This window comes from Arabidopsis lyrata, assembly GCF_000004255.2.
Source record: "Arabidopsis lyrata subsp. lyrata unplaced genomic scaffold ARALYscaffold_2, whole genome shotgun sequence".
Classification (NCBI taxonomy): Eukaryota; Viridiplantae; Streptophyta; class Magnoliopsida; order Brassicales; family Brassicaceae; genus Arabidopsis; species Arabidopsis lyrata.
This window is the reverse complement of record NW_003302554.1, coordinates 4,026,984-4,042,186: the sequence shown is the minus strand read 5'-3', so window position 1 is coordinate 4,042,186 and position 15,203 is coordinate 4,026,984. Positions and strand designations below refer to the sequence as shown.

General features: G+C 33.5%; 4 protein-coding genes across 7 annotated transcripts; 2 read left to right on the top strand and 2 right to left on the bottom strand.

Annotated features, from left to right (window-relative positions):
- Window positions 1-2,847: 2,847 nt before the first annotated feature.
- On the top strand, window positions 2,848-5,546 carry LOC9322751 (inositol-pentakisphosphate 2-kinase). 2 transcript variants are annotated; one of them, XM_021034061.1, is made up of 8 exons: window positions 2,848-3,178; window positions 3,416-3,520; window positions 3,631-3,837; window positions 3,934-4,081; window positions 4,234-4,277; window positions 4,355-4,465; window positions 4,540-5,148; window positions 5,239-5,546. In XM_021034061.1, the coding sequence occupies exons 1-8, from the start codon at window positions 3,113-3,115 to the stop codon at window positions 5,368-5,370; spliced, it is 1,422 nt and encodes a 473-aa protein (XP_020889720.1). In that variant the 5' UTR covers window positions 2,848-3,112; the 3' UTR covers window positions 5,371-5,546. The 2 variants fall into 2 exon arrangements, with proteins under 2 accessions (XP_020889720.1, XP_020889721.1); XM_021034062.1 differs by lacking the exon at window positions 2,848-3,178 and adding an exon at window positions 3,185-3,305.
- An 80-nt stretch (window positions 5,547-5,626) lies between these two features.
- On the bottom strand, window positions 5,627-7,029 carry LOC9322750 (40S ribosomal protein S2-2). Its single transcript, XM_021034063.1, has 2 exons — window positions 6,320-7,029; window positions 5,627-6,008 (listed from the first exon to the last, which is right to left on the bottom strand). Exons 1-2 carry the CDS (start codon window positions 7,004-7,006, stop codon window positions 5,847-5,849), a joined length of 849 nt encoding a protein of 282 aa, XP_020889722.1. The 5' UTR covers window positions 7,007-7,029; the 3' UTR covers window positions 5,627-5,846.
- Window positions 7,030-7,329: 300 nt separating this feature from the next.
- LOC9322749 (GDSL esterase/lipase At1g58525) lies at window positions 7,330-9,193 on the bottom strand. 3 transcript variants are annotated; one of them, XM_021010012.1, is made up of 6 exons: window positions 8,768-9,193; window positions 8,549-8,679; window positions 8,226-8,450; window positions 8,037-8,124; window positions 7,869-7,949; window positions 7,330-7,773 (listed from the first exon to the last, which is right to left on the bottom strand). In XM_021010012.1, exons 1-6 carry the CDS (start codon window positions 9,009-9,011, stop codon window positions 7,580-7,582), a joined length of 963 nt encoding a protein of 320 aa, XP_020865671.1. In that variant the 5' UTR covers window positions 9,012-9,193; the 3' UTR covers window positions 7,330-7,579. The 3 variants fall into 3 exon arrangements, with proteins under 3 accessions (XP_020865671.1, XP_002886683.1, XP_020865670.1); XM_002886637.2 differs by having other exon boundaries at window positions 7,869-8,124; XM_021010011.1 differs by having other exon boundaries at window positions 7,330-7,752; window positions 7,869-8,124.
- Window positions 9,194-13,054: 3,861 nt separating this feature from the next.
- On the top strand, window positions 13,055-15,093 carry LOC110230697. The gene has a single exon (XM_021034249.1). The coding sequence runs from the start codon at window positions 13,130-13,132 to the stop codon at window positions 14,777-14,779; it is 1,650 nt and encodes a 549-aa protein (XP_020889908.1). The 5' UTR covers window positions 13,055-13,129; the 3' UTR covers window positions 14,780-15,093.
- Window positions 15,094-15,203: the final 110 nt, after the last annotated feature.

Genomic DNA, 15,203 nt, shown 5'->3' with positions numbered 1-15,203 from the left:
GCATGAGTGTAGTTCACATGAAAATAACGAAAGCTTGGACCAGATTATGAGGAACATAAATACTCCCTCCGTTCTTTTATAAGTGACCATCAAAGGTCAGTTTCCAAACTTCAACCTTGAGGACAAGGTGAGTATCAATGGCGGGGTATTGATACATATGCAGCTCAACACCTTCCTATTCTCTACCAATACAAGAGGAAGAAGAAGAAGGCCCAAACCAATGTGAAGTAAGGAAGAGAGGATCCAGCTACTCCAAGAAGTGTTCATGGGCTTTAAGGAGAGTTACTACTATAGTTATCAATAAACCATGGTTAAGTAAATGTCACTTTCTCATTGCACATGGCCTTAACGGTTCATATGCGTGGAGAAGGGTTTTGGCAATTAGTATATAAGTAAAGGGTGGGATTTGGGGAGAAGTATCTCTAATTTGGTAAAGCCGTAAAGGAGTTGTAAGGAGGAGGGGAGAGAATCCGTAAGCATTTCTCTCAAATCTGTACCTTTTCTTTATTATCAATATCAAGTTCTTCTTTTTACTTTGTCTTATCTGAGATTAACAAGTAAAACGTATCAAGACTATGTATATGTACACATGATGGTGTTCGATGAATTGTCTAACTGTGAATATCCTTGACGAGATATGTAACAGGTAGTCTTGTGATCCTATTCTTAAAAGTTTCACAAGTGTCTAGAACAGAAGATCTAATAAACAAGACACCTGAATGATCATGTTTTTTTCTGTTTAGAATCACCAAACAAGAACATTTTTGCACGTCGGAAGATAGTGCTTACTTTTTACGATGGTTTACTTTCATATCCGAGATGTTGAACCCCTAAAGAATGTTGGAAACCATTTTGATGGATAAAACATTTTTTTTTTTTGAATAATAGGAGGTTCTGGGCCAAAGCCCGTAATTTCCCCACCCGAAACCACAATATTTAATATTAGTTTCGTCCTAAGCGTCACTCGAACCGGCGACTTCTAAGCTTCACGTAGGGTCTTTACCAGTTGAGCTAACGACACTTGGTGATGGATAAAAATTTTTCATAGGCTATGCTGAAGATTGATAAAAAATATAGCTGTGCCGAAGAAGGGTGACCAGTTGCAGGCCCGGCGCGCAGGACAGGCTACCCAAGCCACTGCTTGGGGTCCCACAATTTTTTTTTTTTTGTTTTTTTTTTTTTTTAGTATTTTTTTGGTTATTGAGGCCCATTTTGAAATTTTACTTAGTTAAATTAGTGATATTGAAGCCCATTTTTTTGGATATTTTTTTAAAACAATAATAAAAATTAACATATATAAAAAAAATCATATGTTAAATATTGTTAATAAATATCAGGGCCTCATTTTATATTTCGTGTAGGGTCTCACAAATGCTCGGACCGGCACTGACCAGTTGGAAGGTGCATACACCCTGAAGACGTCCTACGCTTTGAGGGAACTCGAGAAGACCAACTTTGGCTCATACTATTTAGGGATTGAGCATTTTCTGGATTACTCTGCCTACAAGGCGAAGCAGAGTCGTCAGGTCGTAAGAGCGTAGACATAATTTAATCCACTGGCTTATCTCCTTTCTTTATGTTTTTGGCTCTTAAGTGTTACTTTCGAGTTATTGTTTTCAGTTAGATTCCTTGTCACTATGTTTTATTTCGGATTCACTACGAAATGATGCAAAGGCTGTTTTCATGTGATGACGAATTCTTTTTGCATATTTCGTCATTATACACACTTAAACTTAATCATTTTTCTTGATTTGTTATATCATACCTTAATTAACCAAGGCCGTCTTAGAAATAATATTTGGTAAAGGTATTAGGAATGTTGAGGGAGGATCAATGTGAGTCTGTTATTATTTCGCTGGGAACACAATTTGAGTTTTTTCATTAGCACTCATAGAAGAAGAGCCAAGAGACCAAACGGATAATATGAACTCTTTACCATACTTAGTGATGTTGGTAGTGTTGTATTTGCCATTATTGGCACAAGAGCTGATTTTGCTTGGTTTGTGGGAGTGAATGTCGTCCCATGATATGTTGTCTATCGGCTTCAGTATGTGTTACTTATCTAATAGTTTGCATTCCAAAAGTTTTTCTATAATAACTTTGTGGACCATATTTGAAATCACATAAACAATTATAAAATAAACCAAAAGTTGTAATTGTTCGTGAAATAAACTAAATATTATAATAGTTCATGAAAAGTTACCATGAAAAAAACGCAACCGTAGAAGACATTGATTCGAATTGCAACTTGAAAAAAAAAACACAATCGTTAAATATATTTTTAGTTGAAAAAAATTGTTATAACAATTTATAAAATAAACTTAAAGTTGTACTTATTCGTGAAAAATGTTGCAATTGTTGAACTAAAGGATTGTAACCGTTTATGAAGAGTTACAATAAAAATAACTCAAATGTAGAAGATTTTACTCAGATCACAACTTTATAAAAAAATCCAACCTTAAAATATTGTTTTTTAGTTTAAGAAAAAAAAATGTTATAACGATTATAAAATAAACCAAAAGTTGCAATTCATGAAATAAACTAAATGATTCAACTAAACATTTTCAAACTTTTATGAAGATATTTACTCGGATTGCAACTTTCTTAAAAACTACAACTATAAAATATATTTTTAGTTAACAAAAATTAAATGTTATAACAATTTATAAAATAAACCAAAAGTTGCAATTACTCGTGAAATAAACTAACCCTCCCCCTAAGATACACCATTGGAAGTGGTCTTAGTTTTATCATTTAAAAATAGAAATTTGATGGTTAAAAAAAAAATTAGGAATTTGATTTTGTAAAGCTTACAATTATTTTCCGTGAAATGTATCAGAGACAAGTTGGAGGAAGAAGACGAAACGAATCAGGTAAATTCAAATTAAGACAGCTATTAAGGTAAAATTAAAAAATGGGTAGATTAGAAGTAGTTGTCGTTTCAGAAAATCAAACACTTCAAATTGTTAGTATAAGAAATATTCCAAGCTATAACATTATTATTATAAGAGACCGTTATTAATAATTCGGTATCACGATGACTCCAAAAGGAGTTTATTGTTTAAAGAAAGACTACAAACATGGAGACTTGTTGACCCAAAGACTTACTTAGATGCTTCACCCAAGAAGACTCCTCAAAACATCAAAGCATCTCTCTTCTTCGGTCAAGATTCAAAAGGTTAGTCATTTTTTTTCCCCCTTAATTCTTAACAATGGGGACGTGAGAGCATCTCATATTTCTCAAGTTCCGGCTTAGCTTAACCAAAGCCTGACTACGCTTAACTACATTGTTTTAGAAATCGAAGGTTGTATACCTAGCTTGTTTACGATTTGGTCATTGCTCAAAAGTTACGTTTTGATGCTATGGACAATACGTTTTTGTCAATATTATGTGTTGTTGGGTGTTTGGGTTCAGATGGAGGAGATTGTTTTGGAAACAAAAGATGCAGTTGATTGGTCATATAGAAGCGAAGGAGTTGTTAATTTGGTTCTCGCTTACACTGGATCCTCTCCCACTTTCGTTAGTATCATCTCTTTCTCAATCCCAAAGATCCTTTATTTCTAGTTTTTTGGGGTTAGGAAGAAGTATATAACATTGACTGTTTTTTCTCTTGTGTGGTATATGTGAAGTTGGGAAAGGTGATGAGGACAAAAAAAATGCGAAACACTGGGAATGAAAATGGAGACAGAAGTGGAAATGGTCTTACGACGCAGGAAAAGCTTATTTGGGGAGATATTAAGGATCTTGTATCTTGCCAAAACAAGGAGATTGCGGAATATTTGTTTGTCAAACATGTCATGAAACCATTGTTGGGTCACAAATATGTTAATGCTGGAGTAAGTTTCCCTTGTCATGATTCTAACACGTTACAAGAATCTCCAAGTTGCATTTGGGATGTTTTAAAGGTTTTTGATGATTTGGGAATGTTGCAGATTCCCCTTCCTGTAGAAAAGGAGTTTCTTGAGTCTGTTAAGACAATAGTGACATCTCAGCGTCATTCTTGGCGAGCCAATGCAGCCAGTGTGGATACTAACCGCAGTTTTGCGCTTCTCTTGGATGATTTGACCATTTTCTCCCATGGTAAATCAACTATTCGTGAATTAAGCTCTTTCTTTTCATTGTTCTATTTGACTAGTATTGCAAGCAACAGTTGATGTTTATCTCTTGGTTGATCCAAATTGATGATGGATTTAAGCTATGGTTTATGGTTTAATAACCTCCTCTGCTTTCAGGTCAAATTGAAGATCATAAACCATGCTTAACTGTTGAAATAAAGGTGTTGATGATTTCTTTCTTTTTAGCTAACAATTTATTCCTTTTTTCTTGGCTGATATATTTACTTTGGTCAAGTAGCCCAAATGTGGATTTCTTTCATCTTCAAGTTTCATAGCGGGAGAAAATGTTATTAAGAAGAGTATAAGTCGTTTCGAAATGTACCAAGTTCTAAAGCTTAGAGAAAACCAGGTGCTTTTTCTCCTACATCCTTCTGAAACCACAATCAAACTTGGAAGCTAACATATTAAAGCCATGTTTTTCAGATATCACAAATCAGTGAATATAATCCCTTAGACCTTTTCTCTGGATCCAAAGATAGAATACACAAAGCGATAAAAGCGCTCTACTCGACTCCTCAAAACAGTTTACAAGTGTTCTTGAATGGTTCTCTGGTATTTGGAGGTTTCCGTGGTGGCATATGCAAAACAACCCCAAAGCTTGAATTAGCTTTTGAGCATAAACTCAAAGATTTCTTCAAAACCGAAGATGACAGCGGCGTACGTGCTAATACTTTCATAGAGCTTGTTACAGAAACTGTTTACGCATCTGGAGCTCTAGATCAGCTTCTTGACGTTCAAAAGCTTGACAAATATAACATCGAGGGAGCGATTCACGCTTACTATGACTTAGTTGACAAGCCATGTAAAGCGTGCCAAGAGTTGGAAAGTAGTAAATTATCGAATCAGTTTGGTTCCATGCATTCAATTCCACAGGATGAGAAAGTAAATATTTTGAAGGATTTTCTAATATCTTCCACTGCTACAGATTGTAGTGTAATGATAAGTTTCAGACCAATAGAGACAGGGCTCTCAAAATCCTCTTCCCACGGTAATATTCATCTTGAATCAACAAAGCAAGAATTTGAGTATAAGGTACATGTTATTTTCACTTGGAGATACTAAATCTTTGCTTTTATTGAATTGATTCTCTCATATTGAAACTGAGGTCTACATCGTCCGCAGGTACACTTCATTGATCTTGATATGAGACCTTTGAAGAGAATGGAAGCCTATCACGAATCAGACAAGAAGATCACGAAAACATACCTGGAGATGCTCAAGAAGAAGAAAGGAGATCAACCTCGACGCTTTTAGAACTACAAAGCTATAAGAATCAGATTTCATATCTCATAAGAGTGTTTTATGTTTCACTTTTAACGCAACAATTTTCTACTGTTTTCACTTATTTCAATTCATCCGCATTGGTTATATGTTTACTGGTTTGATTGATGATATGTTGATCTCAACACTCATTTTACTAGATCATTCCTAATTGATATTGTTACAGTACGTGAACAAATTATACATGTTAAATTGAGGCCCCTTGATTAAACTGATTAATGGCAAGAACTGAGAAATAGACATGCATTATTATTGCAAAAGGTCATTTCATGGAAGCAAACATCTAACATAACCCAAACATAACTAAATATGATTCCTTTTAAATTAAAACCCCAATATCAAAAACTGACAAGACAACCAAGAAACAAGACTGTCTCCATAGAAAAGAAAAGAGAAAGATATTTGCGACAACCAAAAACCTATAAAACCAAACTCATCTCATGAAGGTTTTACGCTTGGTCTTCACCCTCGGTGATAACTTTAGCGGCCGGGACAGCCTTAGTTGCCAGGAAATCAGTGTACTCTTGGTACGGCGATTTGGAGAATCTGGTCTCTTTCCAGAACTCTGGTGTAAGGAACCCATATGTCTTCTGCAGGCAATCAAATGTAGCCTGCATCATACCACCAACAACATCAACTCAAGGGTTAAAGATAATCAACAAGATCAATCAATCAAAAATAATGAAGCAACCACAACCATCGAATTAAGTAATTGAGCTGAAGATCATCAACAACATCTATGCTCAACTACAAGTTGAGCTCAGATACACTTTATCACATCATCTTCACAGGTAACTAGTAAGCAAATGTGAACTAAATCCCTACTAAGCTATAATCAAATCATTAAAAGCAGAGCTAAATCACAGAATCCATCAGCTAAACATAATCAAATGCATCAAAAAATGAAGGATCAAAATCAAACCTTGACAAAGTTTCCAAGTGTTTTAGTAGATCCTCTGGAAGAAGTAAAGACATCATCAATACCAGCAAACTGAAGAACCTTCTTAGGAACCCTAGCAGCAACAATACCAGCACCTCTGGGAGCAGGAACCATTCTCACAGTAACAGAACCACACTTCCCAGTAACCTTACAAGGCACAGTATGTGGCTTCCCAATCTTATTCCCCCAGTAGCCTCTCCTAACCGGAACAACAGAAAGCTTAGCAAGAATAATAGCTCCTCTAATGGCAGTAGCAACTTCCTTAGAACACTTGACACCTAAACCAACATGACCATTACCATCTCCAACAACAACAAAGGCCTTGAATCTAGTCCTTTGACCAGCTCTGGTTTGTTTCTGAACAGGCATGATCTTCATAACCTCATCTTTCAACGAAGGTCCAACAAGAAGATCTATGATTTGGTACTCCTTCACTGGCAGAGAATGGAGGTAGATCTCCTCTAGCTTCGTTATTTTATTGTCTAGCACTAGACGACCTAGTTTCGTCACTGGAACCCATTTTGCTTCTTCCGAGGCACGACCTCCACGTCGTCCACGACCTCTCGGACCACGATCACGGCCACCGCCACGTCCACCGCCGAATCCACGTCCGAAGTTACCACGGTCACCGCCACGCTCTGCGCCGCGTTCTCCTCCTCTTTCTGCCATTTTCGATGAAGTAAACCCTAGCGGATACACAAGTTTGGTTTATATAGTTGAGTGTAAGATTAGGGTTTTCTAGAATCAGAGTTATGGGCTTGTGGGCCGAGAGGCCCATCCCACTAAAATAGCTTATTCAGACCCAATAGAAGCGATATGCAAATTGGGTGTAATTGGTTGGGCCCCTAATTGGTTTGCTTATCTTGTGAAACAAATTCTCGCAACATTTGTTAGTAAACAAACATACAACTCGTTTGTTCTCAGTAATAAATAGGTCATATCATTCTCATTGTAAAGCTTAATCTCATTGTATCATCTCTCAAATGGTTAGAATTTTCAATTTTCTTTGGCTTTTTAGTGTCGCATCATTCTCTAATTTGGGCCTCTTTCTAATTGGTTATGAAGGCGAATGCAATCACTTTAACATCTAACTTGTTTGCTATAAAAGGAGTAGTGGTGATTCTTGAAGTAAAAATTTTGATGAGTAAAAATAGTTTCAATATATTTAAAAATTGGGTAATGAATGCTTACATAAGAGAATGAGATTAGAAAAAAATAAACAATATTATCAGATGTTCAACATTAATAGACTTTGCTCAAATATTTGTCGAGTAAATTGTCAACGATGACTTGATAAGCTCTTTCGGTTGGATGATAGCTATCCCAAAATATATAAGCTGAAGAATTTGAACATGTAAATGGGTTCAATAAGTTACATAAATAGGATATCGTGAGCAGTCCTTTACCACAACATCCTTTATCAGCTACCTCAAAACCTGAAACGAAATGAAATAATTTGAATATAATTTAGTTTAGAATAGATAATAGAAATGAATTATAATACATAGATAAATCTGCTAGATGAACGTACCATATTTTTTAGGGTGTTGGATCATGTCAAAAAGAGTATCATAAACATTAATGTAAAGAATAACACCATCCAACTCTTTATCTAAAGAATCTAGAGCTGGAGAAAGTCTTGCGTTGAATTGTTTTGCCATGTTGTTTAGAGGTTGGTTACATCTTCTTGTAAAAAAACCTCCAAAAACTGTTCTTTGGAGTGGAACACAACCAACAGGGACTGCACTAAACACTCCAATTTTTCGAGCTCCAAGCTTATGTAATTCCTAAATATTAATTATAGGTAGGATAAATTATTTTTGGATGTAATTATATTATTGATTAGTTCATATATTATAATATATATAACTACAAATAAAGTACTTACTCTCACGAAATGGACAGCAGAGTCAGCCAGGAAATTGGCGTAAGAAGTACGATCATATCGATGAGCTTGAGCTAAATAAGTGTGAGCAAGGTCATTGCTACTAGACACCACAAGAAAGAAACTATGTTCCAAGATTTCTTTGGCTTTTTCTTCTCCAAAGTGCTTCTTGATCTTTGATATATATTCTTTGAAATATATGAGTTGATCCCACACCGATATCACTGACTACAAAAATGAACATAAATGTAAGAAAAAGGAATTACCCATAAGAAAAAGAAAAAAAAACTAACGATCGTGATGGAAAAAGATTAGATATAATGTACCATAATTTTAGCTGTCAAAGGATCATAACCAGTTCCTCCAGATGCAAATGTTACACCTTTAAGAAGATCCTCAGGCTTCAAATATGGATTCATATATGCTGGTAATGTCTTAGCCAATCCCAACTTTTCCGCTGAAATATTTTATAACATACTTATCAGAATATATAAATAGCTATGATTCATAATTTAGTCAAATGTAACAATAATTCAAATGGTTACCAATAAGATCAGAAGGAACTCTTCCATCAGAAAATCTTCCAGTGGCGAAGCCTCCAGGATAATCTTTACCATATGGAGGGAAGTTACATTTAAGAAGAGTGTGAAGATTATTGTTATTTCCTGTATCCATTATTGAATCTCCAAAAACTATTAGTGCCGGGATCGTTGCGTTTATCCCTTGCTTGGCTGCATTAGCTTCAATGGCGATTAAAACCAAAGCGAGACATAGAATTTGAAGCTTCATCGTCTTCTTTCGTTTTTAAATTTTCTGCTCGAGATTGGCTTGTGTTTTACAAATTCAAAGACATGTGTGCATGCTTATATATCTTGTTTCTGTTTTTTGGATTTCTAAAATTATTTCTGAACAATAGTTGTTAGGTTTTATGCTATCTCCAGTTATTTATTACTTTGATATAATTAAGTTGGGACGACAGCAAAAGTTTACTTTCTTTCTTATCTATGTTTGGAATTTACACCAAAACAAGTAATGTAACCATAAGTTTGTTATAACACTGAATATATATAATATAATTTCTACCAAAGAAAAAAAAAAGAAAAACACTGAATATAATAAGCCAAACTTGAATATAACGTTAAAAAAATTTTAATTTTGGTTAAAAATAATTTTTCATTATACAGGAAAATATTTAAATTGTAATTAATAAAATCATCGAGTACTATTTATATTTATTATCTCAAAAAAAAATAATTTTTTATTCTATTTTCGTAATATATATATATATATATATAGCAGAAGCATTCACATGTGTGGGGGTTTATTTAGACCACATGTTTTTTTTTTGTATATTACATAATTACTTGATAGGTAAAGCAGTATGGGTTTCCTCTATCCTCCTACCTAATAGTTTATGGCTGACAAAAACATTAACCATATATAGGATCACCTAATGCATTTGTTTTCTTTATAAAAGTTACTTCGATATTATGATATGGTTTCGACATTAAAAAAAAATTATAATATATACATATCATTTGTTTAATGAAGTTTGGTGTGGTGTCGTCCATTTTTTTTTCCGCCAAGTGTGGTGTATTCCATGAATTAAAAAAATCATATAAACTGTAGCAAAAATTAACTCACCATTTTACCTCAAGATTAATATTCAATCATATGTCAATATATAAGAGATGCTATTTTAATCTCACTATTTTTATTTTTCTTCAATATATTAAAAATTTCAGTTAATTTTCAAAGAGCTTTGTTATAGATAGAATCCAATTCCAAACCAAAACCTAAATTATGATAGTACTATAGTAGATAAACAAATCAATAACGTAAAAAGAGTAGAAACTCTCCAAAAAAAAGCTATGTTCTCTTTTCCTCAGGCCTAATCCAGTAAGATCTTCCAAAGCTCTCAATTGTTTGGATAGGTTTCACAAACAAAACCTAACTCTTATTTATAATAAAACGTAAAATAAAATACTTTAGAAAAAGTAAATAAGAAAATAGTTTAGGATAGAAATCCTAAACTATTTTCTAAATCATAAATTAGGTAGTATTCATATCAAGCTTATTGAGTGGAAAATAGACAAGTATTAACCTCTGGTATTGCATCACGGTACCAAGAAAACGGCGAACTAGTCCATCAAAGACAACTTTATTTACCGATCAAGATGCTTATCGATGGAAATATAGGATAGTTTGTGACTTGTAGAAAGTTGATTAATCTGTTTCACCTTCGATAGCCGTTCCAAAAGTAACAGATTGAGCTTTGGTAGATGGAGCCGTTTCAAAAGTAATAGTTCGTGCAAACTGCTTGTTTGAGCTATTCAGAAAGGTTAAGAATTGTAACCTTGTGAATGTTGTTCTTTCGTATCATCAGAATCACAACACTATTTGTTTCTCACAACACTATTTGCATTAGCTGTTGGTAGAGTTATAAACGAACAAATATTGCTATACCAGAAAAAACCTTTTCTTTTCGGAAGTTGATTTCACAAACCAAGTGGTCGTGGTGTAAAGGTTTTCATTTGAACGGAAATTTCCATGTATCATGTATGTCTAGGTCATGGATCAATTCTCTTTAAGTGTGAAATTATCTAAATCACTTCCACTTGGCGAGTTAAAATGGTATCATGTTTTAAGTCCATTAAAAGGTCCGGTGAGTGGCCTACTCGACGGCTACACTCAGAATTAGTCAGGTGGTTAAAGTCAGGTGACTATGTAAATTTTTTTTTTTTTCCCTTTCTCCTAGTAGCTTAAATTTCTTAGCATTATCAGGTTCGAATTCTCCTACGTTATACAGCTCTATGTTTTAAACCTCTTTGATCTCCATGCTCTCCAACACCTTCTTCGTAAAGGATACATATATATATAGAGTGTTCACCAAGAAGCAACCAATGAAAATAGTGAAAACACTACCACAATGCAAATCTGAAGTAAGAGTCATGACTTCCCCAGCCATAAGGTCTCTTCCATGTTCGAAAAGCCAACTAGAGAACTTGGCAGCTCTTGACCCAATATTAACCGGGAATGGAGACTTTGAAATACTATGAAATTTTTTTTGAGAAAGCGCAAATGGATGTCCACCGGTTCCACCAACCTAGAACGCTGTCGTAAAAATAATGAATTTTTAGTTACAAATACAATTACTAAGTTCTTCCAAACAAACAAATAAAATTCATTCAAAGTGAGAAAAAATAAAATTGTTTCTTATTAACCATCTCATCTAAACATCAAGCATGCACATAATACTTAAGTGTTAGCTCATGCTTGGTCATAGATATGTTTTTCCTTCTTGTGTGTGGTTCGTATCAGGTGGATTTTGTTTGATGATGCAAATTCTAGGTAATAAAATGGAGAGGGAAAACATATTCCCCTTGCCTCCATTTTCAGGTTTTCTTGTATATACATATTTTATACGCAAGGGATTCACTTTCCTTTTTTTCCAAGTTAAGTATACTCATTAATTGCTTGTACTATCAAATTAGGATTTAACCCCTGGTATACTAGAATACAATTTTCATATAATCTTAAGTAAATCAATTTGATTTAACCTGTCTAATATTCTAATATTAGTCTTTTTCACGAACTAATCAAATGAAGATTTACCCCATGGTGTATTACTGGTTAATGATTTTAAATTTATATTAATATCGATCCAAACTTGCCTCACCATAGAACCCATCTTGTGATATTTAAAACATTTTATTAGTTAAAATATTTTTAGTATTTAAACTATTTAAAGTGTAAATATATCGATAATGATATTTAATATTTTTAAAAAATTCAGAATGTATTTTATTTGGTAGAATTAATTAAACAGCTGAACTAATGAACCGAATTAAACCGAATTAATTAAACTTTTAAATTTGGATGCTTGTTAAGTTAAGTTTTCTATTCATTCGGATTTGAATTCATTTTGATTTTATTTATAATATGACTCTGAATCATTATCTCAATTTTTTTAGCCAATGTAGTAAACACTCAATTTTTCATCAATTGAATATATGTCTGTTTTGAAACATTTGAATCACAATACATGAAGAAAAAACTTTAAATCCTAACAAAACCTTCTAAATATCTATATTATTAATTTTAGAATATTATTTTGATATTTCGATTTTATAATTAATGCTAAAATATAATTGTGTTTGATTGTATGGATAATAGAAAATTTATTGTTAGAATATTTTTGATATATGGATATAAGTAATTTTCTATTCCATATATATTTTTAATGTGTTTAGTTATTTTCTTTTGAAAATAATGGCATTGTGTGTAATAATTTACCAAAAAGCTTATTTTAGAAAATGTAAAATCATATTCATAAAGAAACCGTTTGTAAATAAAATGCAGCTTTGAAGTTGAGATCATGAAAGAGAAAAATTATAAGATCTTATACAACTTTTTGTCACTCTACATATTATTTTATATAGTGTCTAATATATATATATATATATATATATATATATATATATATTCAATAATATTATAAGTTTAGCTTAGGAAAAAAAAAAAATATATTTTTCAAAATTAGCTTTGAATTGATATACATATAATTACAAAAAGAGGAAAGGAATATTGATCTATATGAAATAAGAATCTCTATAACTATGGGGTCGTTCAATACGCAAAGGACTCGATTATATTTATAGTAAAGTTATGTATATGCTTTGGGTATCAAAGAAGTAATCTAATCATAATGTTCCAATTCAAGACAACTTAAACTATAAAATCTACTATCCAATCGATGCAAGAGAATAATTTATTTCTTGTTCCTTTTTTTTTTATTGTTCTCTATAATATACAACAAATCTCCTGCAAAAGAAGAAGAAACAGAGAAGAGAGAAGCCAAAACTCTTTCCTTAAAAAGGGAAAAAGCAAGTTCCAACATAGCAAGCATGGATTGGTTACAATGCCCCTATCACTATAATAGTTCTCCTCTAAATCCTACAAACGTCTCATCAAAATGTTTTGCGTGTTACGAAAAAAACCATGATAACAAGTCAGGCTACATGTGTAATTTATGCAGTTTTTATGTCCACGAGGAATGCATGAACACCACCATTCCTTCTCGTCATAAACACCCTCTCAAGATCGCAAGGTACATCTACGACATCAACCCATGTTATTGTTCTCTATGTGAAACAGGATTCACGACGAAGTATAATTATCAATGTTCACAATGTTCTTTTGTCATATGTATACCTTGTGCGAGAAAACCTCTGATCATTAACGAAGATAAAGACCACAAGCATGAACTCCAACAAATACCTATAAAGCTCTCATTCACTTGTGATGCGTGTGGGTTGTGCAGTACCGATCAATACCCGTGTATTTGTCAGCAATGTTGTTTCATCGTCCATAGAAGATGCCTCCACTTTCCACGTGTTATATGCATCAATCGACATGACCATCGTATCTCTTATGTTCGTTCTCTTGGCCCTGGGAAGTGGATATGCGGTGTATGCCGCAAGTTTGTTAATGGAGAGTGTGGAGCATATTCTTGCTTGATTTGCCCTAATTATGTTGTTCATTCAAAATGTGCAACAAAACGTTATTCTATTTGGGATGGGAGAGATCTCGAAGGGTATCCCGAAGAAGATGAAAGTAAGCCATTCGAAGTGATAGATCAAAACCTAATAAAACATTTTAGCCATGAACACAATCTGGAGGCTTCAATATCAATAGTAAGACTTGAGGAAGATGCCTTCCCACGTGAGGAAGATAAACATTGCTATGCATGCACCATGCCCTTATATTCTGAATTGAGCTACAAATGTACACAATGTGATTTCATTCTTCATGATGCATGCGCTAATCTCCCTCGTAAGAAAAGACACGGGGTTAGCGCAGACCAGCTGACTTTGATTGCCAAAGTGGATCATACGGGTAGGTATGGCTCTTACTTTGAAAACTATTTCTGGTGTGCTATTTGTCTACGTTATTGCACCGGTTTTGCGTATGGCAATTTTCTTCATCGAATTGATGTGCGATGTGCTTCTATATCCAATGAATTTAAACATGAAAGTCATCCTCATTGGTTATTTGTATCTCCCGAAGAAAAAAAGGAAGACATGAGGTGTAAAGTTTGTCAATACGTGGTCCAATATACCCTTTATCTACGTTGTAGTGATGTGAGGGATTGTGACGGCTACATTCTATGCTTTAGATGCGCTACTCTACCAACATCGGTAAGACACAAATACGATGACCATCCTCTCTACTTACATTACGGTGAAAAAAATGTGAATTCTACATGTTGTGGGATATGCGAAGAGGAAATATATTTAAAAGGTTGGTTCTATAGATGCAATGATTGTGTCTCTACTCTGCATACTGAATGTGTATTTAAAAATCTTCTACATTCAAGACCTGGATACAGTTTAGTGAAGTGCATGTGGGGTAATAAGATGACATTTGATTTGATTCCGAACCGTCTCTCTCGGCCGATTTGCTACTTGTGTAAGAATCGTTGTGCAGATGATTTGGTTCTCAAGAAAAAGGCGGATAAAAATCTATTCATGTGTTTTTCATGTGGATTTAATTGACTTATATGACTAGAGTGAAGAAAGCTACCAGCTATTGATAAAAAGTACCAATACTGATTTCTATATTATATAGTCACATTCTATTAAGTCTCTTGTAATAAAAAGCTTAGATATTATAATTGTAATGATAAAATAATCTTCACAGATAAAGTAAGAAAAATATCATCCTTTAAATAAATAACTAGGATTTAACCCGCGGTATCCCGCGGGCGTAGATTTTGTGCGGTTTTCTTATTAAGTAGTTGATTATGTTTTATGTTCAACTGGTATAAACTTGGTTTTTAAATTAAATCATTTTTAACTAATAAGTGGTATTTTAATTGGTTGGTTGTTATGTAATACTTAGAAGAATGTGATTTAATATATTTAAATAGGTGTATTAATTATAAAATGGGTTTGTAATGTTAATATAAGTAAAAGTAGA

Bases quoted from the DNA above. Each gene is read 5' to 3' on its own strand.
- LOC9322749 (XM_002886637.2), bottom strand. From the start codon at position 9,011: ATGAAGCTTCAAATTCTATGTCTCGCTTTGGTTTTAATCGCCATTGAA. The intron at 8,680-8,767 runs GTAACCATTTGA...AAAATATTTCAG, and splicing joins AGTTCCTTCTGATCTTATTG to CGGAAAAGTTGGGATTGGCT. The intron at 8,125-8,225 runs GTAAGTACTTTA...ATTAATATTTAG, and splicing joins CTGCTGTCCATTTCGTGAGA to GAATTACATAAGCTTGGAGC.
- LOC9322750 (XM_021034063.1), bottom strand. From the start codon at position 7,006: ATGGCAGAAAGAGGAGGAGAACGCGGCGCAGAGCGTGGCGGTGACCGT. The intron at 6,009-6,319 runs GTTTGATTTTGA...GGTATGATGCAG, and splicing joins CACTTGGAAACTTTGTCAAG to GCTACATTTGATTGCCTGCA.
- LOC110230697 (XM_021034249.1), top strand. From the start codon at position 13,130: ATGGATTGGTTACAATGCCCCTATCACTATAATAGTTCTCCTCTAAAT.
- LOC9322751 (XM_021034061.1), top strand. From the start codon at position 3,113: ATGCTTCACCCAAGAAGACTCCTCAAAACATCAAAGCATCTCTCTTCT. The intron at 3,838-3,933 runs GTAAGTTTCCCT...GGAATGTTGCAG, and splicing joins ACAAATATGTTAATGCTGGA to ATTCCCCTTCCTGTAGAAAA. The intron at 4,082-4,233 runs GTAAATCAACTA...CTCTGCTTTCAG, and splicing joins TTTGACCATTTTCTCCCATG to GTCAAATTGAAGATCATAAA.